This window comes from Hippocampus comes, unplaced genomic scaffold (genome assembly GCF_001891065.2).
Source record: "Hippocampus comes isolate QL1 unplaced genomic scaffold, H_comes_QL1_v1.1 scaffold118, whole genome shotgun sequence".
Lineage (NCBI taxonomy): Eukaryota > Metazoa > Chordata > Actinopteri > Syngnathiformes > Syngnathidae > Hippocampus > Hippocampus comes.
In genome coordinates this window covers 1,575,858-1,591,631 of record NW_017805461.1, presented here as the reverse complement: position 1 = coordinate 1,591,631, position 15,774 = coordinate 1,575,858, and the positions used below count along the sequence as shown (strand labels likewise).

Genomic DNA, 15,774 nt, shown 5'->3' with positions numbered 1-15,774 from the left:
GCCACCTTATCTATATCTATATTTATATTGCACTTAATTGAACGGTGTACATTTATTTTGTGAATGCAAACACTTTGTTTTTCTTCTTTCAACCCACAATCTTGCTGCTGTAGACTGTAAATTTCCCCAGTGTGGGACAAATAAAGGATATCTTATGAAGCCAGCCAGTGAAGGACCTCCCCCAGCCAATTCCGCAACTCGGACCGTCCTATTCAATGCGGCGTTCCAGTGCACTTTTTCTGGTCGCAGTCTCGGGAAGGTCTGCATTCCCACGTTCCGCGAATGCAGCATAAGGTCTGTGTTTTTTTTTTTTAACAATATATATATATATATATATATATATACACACACAACATCAGGCAATCAAATTAACATATTTTGCTTTTGCTTACATACATACATACATACATACATACATACATACATACATACATACATACATACATACATAGAATTATTGATATGCATTTTATTTTACTTGTTATTAGATCAAGAGACTTTCAATCATTATCTACCTCAAACAAAAATAATTTAAATAATGGGGTGAAATTACATTTATGGATGTGAAATGTTCCTAACAAAACATATAAATTAACAATAGTGCTCTACACAATTCTTTCTTTAGATTTGAACACAGTAATAATTTGTTTTCCATTTAATGTAAGTTTGTAATTTGTTTTTTTCCAAATCTTTCCAAGATGCAGCACAAATGGGGCAGTCAAAAAACAGATGATTCACACTTTCAGGTTCAGCTGTACAAAAATAATACGGATGATCAATATGCATAAAACGTGAAATGTACATGTTATCAATGTATGGTAAGATAAGATAAGATATCCTTTATTTGAAACAGAGTAAAAAAGTAAATGAAGCACATATCTTGTGTTTGAGCTAATATGTCGGTTTGACATAAATCCAGCTTGGGCTTCCCTTGTGATCTCATCCAAACCTTTTTTTTTTCCCTTTTAGCATACACCAATGGGAGAACTGCCCGAAGACAGCTAGGATCGACACCAGCATGCCCGCGATCCGTGTGAGGATAAGCGGATTGAAAAATGGATGGATGGATGGATCGCTTCTTCAGTGTTCACATCAAGTATAGCTTTTGTTACCATAACAGTTAGATGTGAAGCTTGCTGTGGTTAATGCTAAGGCCTGAGTCTAAAATGTTAAGTACAGAACATACAGAAGACCTTTTAAAGAAATCGTTGTTGGTAATGCGTTTTCACCTGAAGATGCAGCACTTCAACCAAAGCAGGCGGATGATGTTTATCAACTCGCGTGCGTTTCATCTCTGTGGCTCATGTTATGGACACATCAGCAACCACAAATACCGCACCATCCGCCTACTCATTGTCAATTTCATTGAATACCTACAGTAAGTATGCCCCCATCAACTGAAGCTAGTCTTGTTAACCGACACAAGGTTGCCCTTCCAACAAAACTTAACGCAGCTAACCTTCTGGCTCTTTAAGCAGCTGAGCTGCCAAGTCAATTTGTAGGTGCTGCCATGTAAATTAGCTGCACTATAATAGGTGGATATAAGAATTATGAATCTATAGTATGCCCCTTTCAGGTTTCGACGGCCCAAACTTGTTTTCTGTTTAAACCGGCTCAGCAGCAAGATGTATGAAATGTCATTTTCTCTAACAACTTCAGAGACGCTGAGAGAGGCTAATACATCATCTGACATCATCTGGGGGTCATTATAGGGAGCTTTCACTTTGACAAAAGGCCCCGGCAGCCCTATAAACGTTCTCGAATCTCCCGAGATATTTTTTGAATTATCAGACTAGTTTACACTTGAGTAAATGGTTGTAATATGTCAGCCAATTCCCATCACCAAAAGGACAGACAGCAAAAAATAGAAATGTTCAAGTTTTCATAGTGTTCTGTGAATTTTTAAAGGATTGATGTGAGAAAATACATATTACAAGAATAAAATCAGCCTAAAATGGTGAATTCAGAATAGCTTATCAATACAGCAATAAAAAATGTTCACCTTCTGATGACCTCGTTGAACTACATGATAGTCAAAATACAAAATACTGCATTTGAAATACTGCTCAACAATATAAGTATACTGTACACTTTATTAAATTATGATTTTAATATGGAAAGGAAGGAGGGGGAGTAAGAAAGAATAGAAGGAACAAAGCAAGGAAGGATGAAGGAAAGAAGAACCGCCACTTCTCAGGTCTTCACCATGTCCACACGGACAAACCCACACCCACAGTTGGAACCCTAACACTTGCAATGGAACCCTTATTTCAAACCTTGACACTTTAAACATTCATTCTGGCTGGTAACTGTGATTTGAACAATTATTACTATAACTACGAACCCCAAATGGCCTTGAAACCCACATGTAAACACAGCCATGCCTTGATTTGAACGACATTGAAACCCTAACCCTGGATTAAAGCCAACTCAGAGGAAAATTTTACTAATCAAAGCTTGCTCATCAATGGCTCGAGAGACAAATCTGCGAATCTCACTTCTGTCTCTTTTGTCTCAAATGGTTTTCATTTGTTTCTCCTAAAATTCAGTTGGAGAAATAAAAACGCTAAGTATGCTTACATGCATTGACAACCCTTTCAAAACCTGAATTTTGCAAGGCCATGTTATCACAGGCAAAAAAAACCCTAATATTGTGAGGGGGAGGAGGGGTTACTGGATTAAATGCTCTTGGTGCACACACTGAACAAAGCATTTGTTCCAGGAATTCACCACACCATTTTTTCAGGGCATATTGTCTTTTTTTTTTTTTTTTTAAATTAATTGACATGTTTGCTAAATGAGACAAATGTTGGGTGGGTTATTTAACCGAAAATGGCGTCAGATCTTGCATTGACGTCCGTGTGACTGCATTGTGGCACAAAACCATCAGACGTGAGTGAGCGATGACGCTTTTGAGGACACCAAACCTGGACTCGTGGCGCATTAAAGCATGGCAGGTTCGCCGGACAGCCATGCGTTATTCGTGAGGAAGGGTAAACATTTGTTAGGCTCTCCTGTCCAAGCACAGATAGGCCGCAGCCGACTTGACAAGCATCCCCTAAATGGCGTCTATGACGCCCAATCCATTAAGGAGCGATGCTGGCTCTGATGATAATGTATTGATCGCTTGTGATGGATGGCCTGCGTGGGGTTATATAAGTGAAGTTCTTTGCCAAGCTTGTACCAACTAGGCCAACTGCAAAGTCAACATGCTGTCTCTAGCTGTGCTTTACCTCCTCGCTGCAAGATGGACACACGCACTACCTCTCTATCCTGACTCCAACCTGGAGACACAGTCAGGTAAGATCAAATTCGCATTGTAAAAACAATTTTTGTCGTGTTAAAATCTCTAAGATACGTGATTTTTATTTTCTACATAATAACGCTACTCCCTGCCTTTATATGCTACAACAAGTGAATACTCCACTATTAAAATGAGCTGTTAAGGTTGTTTTTAATGTAAAAATAAACAACAATGATAAAATATACTTTTTTTTTAACAAAAAAGGAACAATATTAAAATGTTTTATTTTTCATACTACGTTTTATTAAAAAAAACGATTGTGCTGTCTTTTTGACACATCATACTGCATGGAAAACATCAATTTTCATTTCTGCCTTTTTGTTTGCTTTCAGTTGAATACATTTCGTTTAGCTAAATTGTTGTGCCCTCTTTTTGTTACATCCAGATGGAAAAGTTATTTTAATTACTTTTTGTAATGTCTTTTTCAGTTGAATGGTTCATTATCTCATTTTATTTTATAATTGCTCTCTTGTTTTGAATTGAATGCTACATCTTCATTTCAAAAGAGGTGTGTTTTCAAAAATAAGAAAAAAGGAAACCCTAAATCCCGCTGCAGTCTGGCTGAGACCCCCAATAACTCTAAAGTGATAAACATGGCTTGTTCTCTTTGATGATGGAATGTTAAAGGCCGAACAAACATACCATTTTTTTTTCCTGAATAGTGATGGTTTTGCAGATACAAGGCCTCTGCACAATGCTAGCGAATTATGAATGGTAATATGAATGTGATTCTGCACAGATTTCCTTCAGAAGCTGGTGTCAGAAGATGCCTCTTACACTACAGAAGGGGAACAGAGCGAGGTGAATAATCTGTATCCTCTACTGATGCAGCACAATGGGCAAAGTCAATCCTGGAACAAAGGTAGTTGAACGTATATTCATTTGGTTCGTTTAAACTGTAGCAAGTGATGCATAAAAACATTTATGTGGAATCTTCCATTTTTGGTGAAAGGGCCTGACGTTTCAGCACAGCAGGATAACTATGCAACCATGGTAAATCTGAGCCAATCTGTATAAATGCAAAAAAGAAAAAAAGTAACCAAAGAAAAAAAACTTCCCGTCCATATGTCTATCATGTTTTTGTGTTTCTATTTGAAGATTGAGGGTCTTAAGGCAGTGGTTCTTAAACTGGCTGCAGCTGACAAGCTTCGCTCTCAAGCTTTTGTCAGGTCAGAGCAAGGCGTGCCCAAACCCAATAAGAGAGGTGAGTCAAAACTACACAACAAATTAGTCATTTTAACACAAGCAGTAATTTGTAGGAAGCATATTATCTCTACATTAATTAGGGTTCCATTTTATTTAGGTGTTATGTGACAGGGAACCGCATTTGGGAACTTGAGTCAAAATGTGGCAGCACAGTGTAGTAGGGGTAAGCACATCTGCCTATGGGGTTTGCTGTTTCAAACCCTCAACCTATCTCTTAAGTCATGAATAGTACAAAATATATTCTGAAGTTATATATTTTATATTTTATTGTTATAATACAATAGTATTATTTTTAGTATTACTGTTGTGAAAACCTGATGTGTTAGAGAAAAAAACAAGGGCAGTTTCAGAATCAGGACAACAAAAAAAAAAATCATCTCGAAAAATTTGTTTGAAGAAAAGTTGTCAGTTATGCGCACTCAGCGTGGCCCTGAAAAATGTTGAAACGTTTCGGCATTTTGATACAAACAGTTTCTTCTCTGTTCTCTCCTCCACTTGGATAACTCTGACATGTTTTACTCACAACGCTCCCACAAGTATATTTTTCCCCCTCTTATTTTCCTTCAGCCACCCATCCATTTTCTTCCACTTATCTGAGGTCAAGTCACAGGGCCGCAGCTTCAGCAGGAAGCAAACTCTTTTTCAAATATTTAACAGCCATGACTTCTGCAATAAATAGCAATCAGCTGGCTCAGCAATGCGATCGGTAGACATTAATGTCATGGAAATTTTCCTTCGTGAGTGATACACTTCTTTATGCAACAAGGCATGCCAGTATAGATTTTTAACAAAACAGTCCCAACCAAATGTAACTCACCTAACTATTTTCACACGATACTGTCTAAAAATCATCTCTTATTTCAATCTTGAGTTGACGCAATGTTGCAAGGCTCATGCAGAATGAGGAAGTGGTGGAGTTATACAAAACTTCTCAGACAGCTGAAGTGTCCAAGATGGTTAAACCAATTGTTCTCGTGTTCAACACATTCAATTAGTAATATGTAAAAACAATGTGTCAAAACAAAAGACAATGTGGGAAAAGACCAATAGTAGTCATTTTTGAAAAACATAAAACAAGCATGAGATAACCAAAATAAGTGAACCAGCTTTCAGTATGACACAGCACCATTTTAAATCACGATATGCTATAACCACAACAATAAACCTATTGTTAAATGAATTCCTCTCTTATGCTTCTTAACTGAATATTATTTTCTTTGTAAAGGGAAAATTTCGGATGCAGCTGTTAGATTTTATGAGATTGTATCGGGGTACTTAATTTTGTGGCGTGGCCAGTTAATGTTTTGTCATTTTAGCATTTTCGGCAAGACAGGACTACGGTATAGCATTAATTAATTTGAAGAGCATGATTGAGTACTTTTATGTCTGTATATCTGTCAAATACATATTATCAATATCATCACTGTCTAAAATCTCCCATCGGACAAAGTTTTTAAGGTAAAGAAAACTCTACAATGATGATCAGAGCAACAAATACCTTTGTTTGGCACTGTTTGTTACAACGCAAGCTACATTTCCTGGTTCCAATTGTCTTGACTAATTCTGTGTGCCTTTAACAGCGTGTTTCTGGAAATACTGCGTGACCAATTAGACATCATCGGCAACACCACCACAAGACTCCTTTCAACACTGAATGAAGAAAATCTATTTTTTAAAATTGTAAAAATGTTTTGGGTTTTTTTTGTGACTGAATAAACTATTAGACAAGTGATGTGTGTTTTATATGGGATATTTCTACAAAGTAACAGTTGGAACATGAAATGGCTGCCCTCTGGCCTCAGCTTCAAGGGGCCAATTGATCGTACATTCATATTTAAAGAAATCTGTGCTAAAGTCTCATCTCATGTCTCTTAATTGCAACGTTCTTGCTTCTCACTCCTTAAAACATTGAAAACAACCGTATTAAGGAGCATCTCAATTGTCTTTATTGCACATTGAAGTGCCAAGATCGGGCATTGAGGAGTTTCCACCGGCTAACTTAACTCAAGGGATGTCTGGTGTATTCTCTATGGAAGTCTTTCAGCTCCTTAATAGTGATGTATGAAATCGGCCGTGTACCAGCTGGACACTATATGACGCCAGACTTTAAATTAACTCGTCATAATCCATGTTTGTGTCATGTTTGGATTGTTTTAGGTTGAATATACATATTATGCTGAGTGTCTGTTCTATTTGGGGCTGTAAATGCCACCAAAAAGACTTGACTCAAGCTGAACCAACGACCTGTTTCTCAGGTTTGTAGTAATCAGGCTGCTATTTCTCAAATGCATTTGGCCACATAAACAAAATTTAAAACGTTTTGATGGTTCTTCACAGTTTTTCGCATTGAGTGTTACTCATAAACAACATATCAACATTTTACAAATTCACAAATCATTCCAAATATGCACTGAGGTGGGGGAGACACAGTTGGGACAGACCAGTCGCACTCGTCTTTGCATCTGCAAAGTTATGAAGCAGAAACCTGTTGGTATTTGACTTTAATTTAACCCCACTTGAAACACAAAGTGGGAAGTGCACATTTGTGGTGCGAGTAATGATTCTGACATGCAGATGGTCCATTTGTGACAAGCGTCAACGATGTAACATCATCTTTATGAGACGTCTCCATGAAATGACGACGTCAAGGAGCGATCGTCTCATTACCCCAAAACATTTCTACCTTCTCAAGCCTAGCCATTTTGTCAATCTCCTCCATCCTCAATGGAATGTTTGGTAGGAAGTGTTATCATGAACACAGAGGAGCGAGGACCTAGGATTAGACAATTAGACAAATGAGATGCCCCAACACAGCATCCCTCTTAGAGGAGACAGCACACTTTTACAAAAACAAATGAGTAAAGTCAGAAATAATCGCAGACTGTGACCAGGTAGTCTGAGTAAGAGTAAATTATCCATCTAATGGAACCAGGATAAGTAGAATTGTTGACTTATTTGATTAGGTATTTGATAATTTGTGCCTTAATTTATACATGAAGCTAAACATTGTCTTGGAAAAAGTCAAAGCAAAAATGGTAAAACACATTTTCGTGTGTTTTACCATTTTACCAATAGTCACACAATATGAGATTTAAAATAACAAACACATTTGAATATTTTATTAGTATGGTAGTGGCACATTCCCCATCATGTCAGTTGTGTTAGTACAGAATAAGATAGACAAGAATATTAATTTTCTGCATTATTAAAAGGAAGAGTTTTGAAGGGTTCTGATTGTTACTCACTAACAATCATTGAAAATATACTGTATTTATGTACACTATAAACACAAGTCTTGTAAATTAAATAAACAGTCAATTTCACAATTGGTCTTGTAGGTGACTAAAACAGTCAAAAGCACTAAAACGCTGTGTTCTGTGATTTGAGTTCTAAAGGCAGTAGTGGGGAACCAGTGGCAGGTGTGTCATATACAGCAATTCTAAAAACAAATTAAACCTCTGAAGTATTAAAAAAAACAAACAAAAAACCAAAGGTTCCCCATCCCTGTGTTAAGATGATTGATGGCTGTTACATCTTTGGCACCACACAGCACCATGTACAGATGGTGAATGAACATTTTATTTCCTGTTACTGGCCACTCCTAAGTAAGCCTTCTCGATTTCGATTTCAGCCGGACACGTCTGTTTGAACTCCTCCCGCTCATAGGCGTTGTGCAGGTATCGCCACACGCCTGTCAACTGGGCTGGGATGTCAAAGCCGCAGTACTTCTTGGAGGCAACCTGGATTGAAACGGAAGCATTAAAAAATATAACACGGTGAATCCTCATGCCAAGCCATGGTGTACCTTCACACATTTTAACCTTTATATACTGTCCATTTTCCATCCTACAGTTTTGACTGAGGCCATGATTCTCCTCATAATTGTACAGTCGTTCCTTGCCATATTCTTCACTGTTTGCAGTTACACTATATTGTGGACGTCTCAATCGTACATATCTAATTTTATGTTGCAAATTTCTCGCTATATTGCTGTGATTTTATGGTAATCATTATTTTCCACACAGACTGTTACTATAGACTACTGCAGCATTATGTGCAGGAAGTAATGTGGAAAGAAGATGCCCAAAATTTGGGAATAGCTCATGCTTAATGAAAAAAAGAAGATGAAGTGCAACGTGTCTAGTGCAAAGCTTGCATAACTGCACGTCTGCTGTAAACATTGTTAGCCAGTTTGCCATAACATTACTGCCAGTGCACTTTCAGTGGCTGTATTGAACAAAGAATATGGAAAACAAACACTTAATAGGCACATTCTCTCATGAGCAATCAATGGCCACAACTTCCACTGAATTACTCGACATGCAGCCTGGCAAACGGTTAGCTACGGTTAGCTCAGATTCCTGAGCCAACACGTCCTACTGTACATTCTCATTCGCTGACTTTGACATCACTCAACAGGCAAGTCCACATCTTTTGAAGCCACACACATTCAAAGTCACAGATAATCCAGTCTAGAACATGAGGATGGTGACTCTGGTGTAGAGAAATAATACCTGCGCCTCGCATGCATATTTTATATTGGTATTATGTACAGATCATATATGGTAGAGGTGATTTTCATCTGTGGTGGGTGTTCTGGAATGTAAAACAAGGGACTACTATGCAGTAGATTTTCAATTATACATTACACATGTTTGCAAAATGTATTAATAGCCAGTCTGGCATTAATAAATGATTCATCCTTCATCGATGTTGCTGAGAAAATGGATAGTGTATTTTTATTTGTGACTTGCAGGTACTTGTTTTTGCAGGTGCAGCTCTTGACCCTCTAGCCTCTGCATTATTTCTTTTCTTTGTTGTTTAGTCCAGTATGTATGATGATTCTTCTCTGTGATTATCTCACCCTGATGACGTGCAGTTTGGGGAGAAGGTTGCAATCGGCTAAAGTGAGGCGGTCCCCGTCCAGGAACTTCCTCTTGGAGACGCCGACTGTCTCACTTGAGTTGTGGTCGATTTCTTCGGGTAGGGGAGAGTTCAGGTAATTGTCCAGACGCTTAAACTCCCGTAGCAGGTTTTTCTCTTGAACTGAAAGATCAGACATAGAATTTTCTTCCGATTTTTTAATCTCTGATAAAACTTGAACAGTGCCCAGAAGGAAGCCCACTCACAGGCATTGTTTGGTGTGTTCTTGATGAAGGCGGAAAACTTTGCAAAAATGTCAGCGCCCACGTCAAAGGACTCTTTGTTTAGAGGGCTGAGGTGTGGATACCTGCAAAGGGAGGACATGTTTGTTTTCAACATGCTTCTCATTCTTAGTTTATGCACGCATGGGACATTTTATCAGATACAATACAATTTGAGTGATATCCCAAAAAGCAATGTCTTTAAAAAAATATGGACATGGCAGCAGGGCTACTTGGTGAACCTTTGGCGCTTTTCTACAGCACTCACCTTTTCAAGAACTTTCCTACCTATCCTTGTAGTTTGAGTTCCCCGTTTCTCCAAGATTCCCCGAGGTCCGAATGAGTTCCTACAAGCCCCTAAGGTCTAAATATGTCAGTGTGAACTGCAGTACAGTGAATCCAAAGCACCAGTTTGATTTTCACTCATGAAAACTGCACTTCATCGCCAAGCTAACAAATTACACTTGTCAATTCCCGTGTGTATCTGTGCATGTGGTGCATACAGCAAATTCACCAATAAACACTTTGTAGTCTTGTAAATGGACAAAAGGGGTGGTCCACAATTGTTGTTTTCTTGTGAAATAATTGAAGGAGGCCTATTGTGCATTTTCAGATCTCTGTGAATTCATCAATATAAAGTAACTCAAGGAAAAAGACTTAAAGCACGTTTAAGCTTCTTTTTCAAGCTTCCCTGAAATCGACCTGTGTTGAGGAAGCAGTTCTGTCTCATGCAGATGAGCCGCATACCAATTCTTGGGATTGGTTAATTGTTCATCATGAACCCCAGGTCTAAAAACGTGAGTGCAAACTGCTGTGCAGCAAATACAGTTAGAGCAGTGACAGCATTTTTACTCATGGAGGCAGCACTTCATTACCAAACCACTGAGTTATACTTGCCGGTTAATATACAGATACAGTATGTGCATGTTGCACATACAGCATACCTTGCCTTAGGATTTACAGATAGCGGTCAATTTTCATCAAGTCTATGTGTGTTTATGCAAAAGAAAATGACTTTCATGTTTTACATTTTGTTCCCGCATTGTAGCTGGTGACCTTAGAACCGTGGTACACACTGAACCGTGAGTGTTGTCATACCGTCACACAACTTCTTAATGTATATGTACTCAAATTCACAGAAAAAGGACACGTTTGACATCTCAATTGTCATCTAAACAATAACAATGACACAATTTTTACTCAGGCATTTGAGTCATGTATGCCGTAGGGCATGAATAGGACAGTCCACCTGAGAATCAAATCAGCATTATTCATCAATTGGATGTATTTATATTTTTTGAGAAAACATCATCCATCCACTTTCCTCATTAGAGTTGCAAGTGAGCTAGAGGCTTTCTTACCTATCTTCGGGCTAGGCGGGTACACCCTGGACTGGTCGCCAGCCAATTGCAGGGCACATACAGACAACCAACCATGAATACTCACATTCACTCCCACGGACAATTTAGGGTCTTCAGTGAGCCTAAAGTGTGGCGCTCACTGGCACTATCTCCGGAGCAAAATGCTGTTTGAGATCTTTTGAACAGCAGATAGCTCACTTTTTAATTTCAAGTGAGTTGTCTGATGCATGAATCATGTTTGCTCATTTTCACCTTGTGAGGTGAAAAACTCACCGTGAGCGCGCAACTTGAGCCACGTGATGAGAGTAGAAATTCAGATGCCCAATCAAAACGAATCCTCCATTCACATGATTTTAAGCGACGCGAATATGTCAGCGGCTGCAACTAGAGGATAAATTGGTCGATATGTTGCCTTGTCTGATTTCAGGAATGAATAAAGAAACAGATGAACTGGTGTTCCTCCTCATTTTGTGGCTGGTGTTTGGCCCTTTTTTTTAAAATGAGAAGATGTTATGTCATATACACAGGTACAATCTGGCCACATTTCAACCAATTAGTCCTCTAAAATGTAGGTGCTGACAACTTTTTGTGGGTCATCTTGAAATTATCTGAATAGAGGATGTGTTTTGATTGCCATGCTACGTTTGATGGAACTCTTCGATTGGAGCTCATCAGATGTTATTAAAGGCATACGTGTAGACTACCTGGGAGGGGCCAGTGTTTGCTCGAGGAACTCCTCGATTTTGATGAAGTCTGTTTTGAGGGTGCCGTTGTAGAGCAGGAAAGGCGGGTTGGTGCCGGGGGCCAGGTCCTTCAGCTCTGCGGGCTTCCTGAAGTTAAGACACCAGGATAGAGAAATAACTCACTGATCTGTTGTGTATATGTAAAATAAAACAAAATAAAACAAAAAAATGACTGACTGCGCAACGGAGTCCCCCCCCCCCCCCAGCCCCCAGCCCCACCCTCTCTTACTACTGGGACCTGTTTTGTGTTTTGACACTCTCAATTACAGTACCAGCGTCCATTACAGGCTTCCTGATCCTGTTTTTCCATCACTAATGACAAAGTTCACACAATGCGGGGAAAAAAAGGTGTATGTTTGGAGGCGATACAGACCTCTTATTACACACCGATGGTGTGAAAAGTTTTGAGGGGGGGAAAAAAGAACAACATCCCAGTTCTTTTCTTAATAGAAGGTCTTTGAGCACATAACGCTGACAGGAAGTGGAGGCGTGCTTACTTCCTCATGTCAACAGTGGTCACGGTGAACTTGACTCCTTTCAACCACAGCACCATGAAGAGCCCCTGGCAGAAGGGACAGTTGCCCACGTTCTCGCCGTCATGGCCGGCCTGCCGTACAAAGAGAAACTACACCAATTTCTTTCTTGCTTGTTAATTTTCCAAGGCACATGTAGGCTGGGGTGTTTGCTGGAAGCTGGGATGCAGGCATTGTGTTGCAGCAGAAGAAAGGAACATGTGCTCACAATGTGACCACACAGACTATTTTCAGTAGAGACAAACCAAAGTGGAGCAAACCTGCCTGCGAGAGGCTTCAGTCTGACCTGCAGGTTGAATTTGAAAGTGAAAAAATACTGGAGTGTCCCGGCTGTTTCGTATTGTGTTCTATAATGTTGACCTTAGTTTCTATTTGTAAGGACAGTGGAACCTCTAAATTTGAATGTCCCTTATGGTCATACTACTCAGGATGTTTTAATACCTTTGTCCAGCATCTCTGCTGCATGATGTCACCATTAATACCTCGGTCAGGGTTTTAATGTCCGTTAAAATTGTTTTTTTTTTAATCTAATAACAATGGTTAGCTTTTTTTGCACCGACAGGTTTTATGGTCACGATTCACAAACTGCACAGAAAATAAAATATGAAAAGCTATTTATCACAGCTTATTAAAAAAATTCTGATCAATTAAAAAACCCTTTACAACCCTGGACCCCATTTGACTGTCTGTGTATGAAATTGGGTGTGCCTGTGTCATGTCTGAAATAGCTGAGATGCTCAAGAGTCAAACACACCATAACTCGGCTTTTAATGCGAAATAAAGCCAGACAACATCAGTCCCTCCCTTCCCTCTTACACAGCCAAGAAAACACATTTCACAACTCTTAGGTATTTTGCAGCTTGGGGGCTTTTCGGGATAACCTTCCAGGAACATACCCCACCCAAACTCAGCTGTCCTGTGACCTGTATAGAAAATGAATGTTTTGTTGGGAAACAAGGACCCATTTTCTTGACTGCATGTGCATGGTTGAGTGGGTGTGCCTGCTTGGGGGCCTGTCATCACACAGCATGCTCTTTGCTCACTTGGGCCGTGATAAGGTTGTGCCTGTGCTCTGATAAAAACAGACCGACTGCTCATCTGATGGATACAAACATTAAAAGGTCAGGAGTGCATGCAGGCAAATTAAAAGGACATGTCCTCTTATTGATTATATGGATTCTTGCTTTGTCCTTTCACATTTTTAAAGTGATAGTGTCTCCTTCATGGCAAATAGCCATTTTTCCAAGTGGAAAAAAAATCTGTGGGAAAGTACCTTTTTTTTAAAAGTTAAAATTGTTTTTGAAAAATTGAAATACTGACCTTAACAAATAACTCAATGCTCGGCTCCTTGTCTGAATGTTGTCGCAATGCCATGCCGTCCCCAAAACAGAGGTCGTTAATTCACGTCAAAGTCAAAACGGCCTCAAAAATAAGTCAAAAGAGCGATAAGAGAAGCAAGCAGAGAACGTCAGGAGAGTGAGGGACACCTCAGGGCTGCTGGTTGCTTGCTATCGCCCTCAACACACTTGACAAGTCAGTGGAGGGGGAGGACCCAGAGAAGGGGCGGGGTTCACGTTCTTATAAAATCTGTGAGGAGGGCTTAAAATAGCCACTGTATGCACAAATTGCAATACGCAGGAGTTGATAAAGTCATGACTCAAAACACACATTTTATTATGGTCGACTCACATTCCAGTACTATGAGACAAATAGAGAGGTGGGGCGGGATTGGCTGGAAATATTTTCACCATTTAATACAAGTCATATATTGGACATGGGGAAGAGCCATCAAATCTTATGTTTAAAGCAGTGGTTTCCAACATTTCCACCTCCAAAACAAAGTTTTTAATTGTAATTTTTTTCTACCTCTTCCAATATCACCGAATTGACAACCTAATAGGCTCAAGTCTTCATCAAAAATGAGGGTGAAGTTTTATTCTTAAAAAGCTCTTTATTATCATTCTAAGCAGGAGGAAAAGCCATTTTCTTTCTCAAAACCCTTAAACATCTGTGTCAGAACAATCAAGGCCCTATTTTCGTTCCTGGGGCAAGTTGAGCGCAAAGGGCAGTCTCACTGTGCACATGAGTGGACTTTTCTTTCTTTTGATATTTTGGAGGGGGATGGTGACACGGTGATCGACTGGTTAGCACGTCTATACTGCCCAAAGACAGCTGGGATAGGCTCCAGCACGCCCGCGACGCTTGTGAGGATAAGCGGATTCGAAATGGATGGATGGATGGATATTTTCTAAGACTAGGGGTCACCAAACTTCTTGATGCTGTGAAAAAAATTCTCGGGTACTGATTAATGCAAAGAGCTACCAGTTTGCTCCACAATTCAGAAATAACAAATGTGGTTAAATTGTCTTAAATAATGGTATTGTTAGGGACCGACAAATTTAAGTGGCCAGTATGACTGTAGCTATGTTAAAATAGGTGAAAACCTGCTTAAAATCAATAGTCACCCAAAATTAATGTTGACATCTATACTTAATGCTCACAACAACCTCAGAAAATATTAGAATGAAAGCCCAAGTATTAGGGATTTTAGGGTGTTAACCTCTTCATAGAGGCGCTCACTACAAAGCTTATGTCACTTAACGAGAGAAACATGTCATCCACAATGCAAAGCACATGACATGTCTTGCAACATTACACAATGCCACACTTTGAAAAATGTGCAGCACTCTCGCATGCAAACATTGGCCTACCGAGCTTTTTTTTTCAGTCACACCGTGTTTGGCTGTTGCAGATAACACTGGCCATCAATCAATCAAAAATTACATCACTGTTTCTTTATATTTTCAATATAAGCAGCTCAACATTAGTATTTGACAACACAAAATTAGTTACGATGATAAAATAAAATAATAACTTTTGAAATCCTTGCCATCAGCATGGTGGGTGGGTACCGAGAAAAATAGTACACAGGCAGCTTTCATAACCAGCTGGATTGATCGTTAAGGAAGCACATACCCATTAAATGGGTGTCCGTAGGCACTTTGTTATGTTCTCTGACTGTACACTAGGTAGCAGCATTGCTATAAAAATACTGTTGAGATGAAATAGCCTGTTAAGAAAATACAGTGTTTGGCTACACTCTGGCCTTATGATTTTGCCTCCCACATCTCATACTTAAGACGGTTAGGGACGATTATGACGAAAACCCACGTCCTTGCTTTACCCGTGTTTTTTAAAAAAAAAACTTCTCGTCCTCTGTCCCAAAAGTGGGCGTCCGTCCATCAAGTATGAAAAAGTACATGATTTTTGGCTGTACACAATTAAAATGTATTAAACCAACACACATTCTTATTTTTATTTTTGAGGGAATTACATCAGTTTACCACATTTTAACATGTTCAATTTAATTAAATCCAAATATTTTTTCAGTGTGGTATTTTTCAACATGAAATGACACAGTTCTGTTTTTTGGGATTTGTAAATTTAAAGTGGATTAGATTAGATTAGAATAATTAGTAAGGC

The 15,774-nt window shown here is 39.1% G+C and overlaps 1 protein-coding gene across 4 annotated transcripts; it reads right to left on the bottom strand.

The window, feature by feature from the left end:
- Positions 1-7,595: 7,595 nt before the first annotated feature.
- On the bottom strand, positions 7,596-13,820 carry clic2 (chloride intracellular channel 2). Of its 4 annotated transcripts, none has more exons than XM_019874860.1 (7): positions 13,612-13,820; positions 13,188-13,363; positions 12,256-12,365; positions 11,720-11,845; positions 9,640-9,740; positions 9,375-9,556; positions 7,596-8,250 (listed from the first exon to the last, which is right to left on the bottom strand). In XM_019874860.1, exons 2-7 carry the CDS (start codon positions 13,254-13,256, stop codon positions 8,089-8,091), a joined length of 750 nt encoding a protein of 249 aa, XP_019730419.1. In that variant the 5' UTR covers positions 13,257-13,363; positions 13,612-13,820; the 3' UTR covers positions 7,596-8,088. The 4 variants fall into 4 exon arrangements, with proteins under 4 accessions (XP_019730419.1, XP_019730420.1, XP_019730418.1 ...); XM_019874861.1 differs by having other exon boundaries at positions 13,188-13,356; XM_019874859.1 differs by lacking the exon at positions 13,188-13,363 and having other exon boundaries at positions 12,256-12,383.
- Positions 13,821-15,774: the final 1,954 nt, after the last annotated feature.

Coding starts and splice junctions, on each gene's coding strand:
- clic2 (XM_019874859.1), bottom strand. CDS start 13,665: ATGGCATTGCGACAACATTCAGACAAGGAGCCGAGCATTGAGTTATTT. Junction 9,557..9,639: donor GAACACACCAAACAATGCCT/GTGAGTGGGCTT, acceptor CTGATCTTTCAG/TTCAAGAGAAAAACCTGCTA. Junction 8,251..9,374: donor CCAAACTGCACGTCATCAGG/GTGAGATAATCA, acceptor GTTTCAATCCAG/GTTGCCTCCAAGAAGTACTG.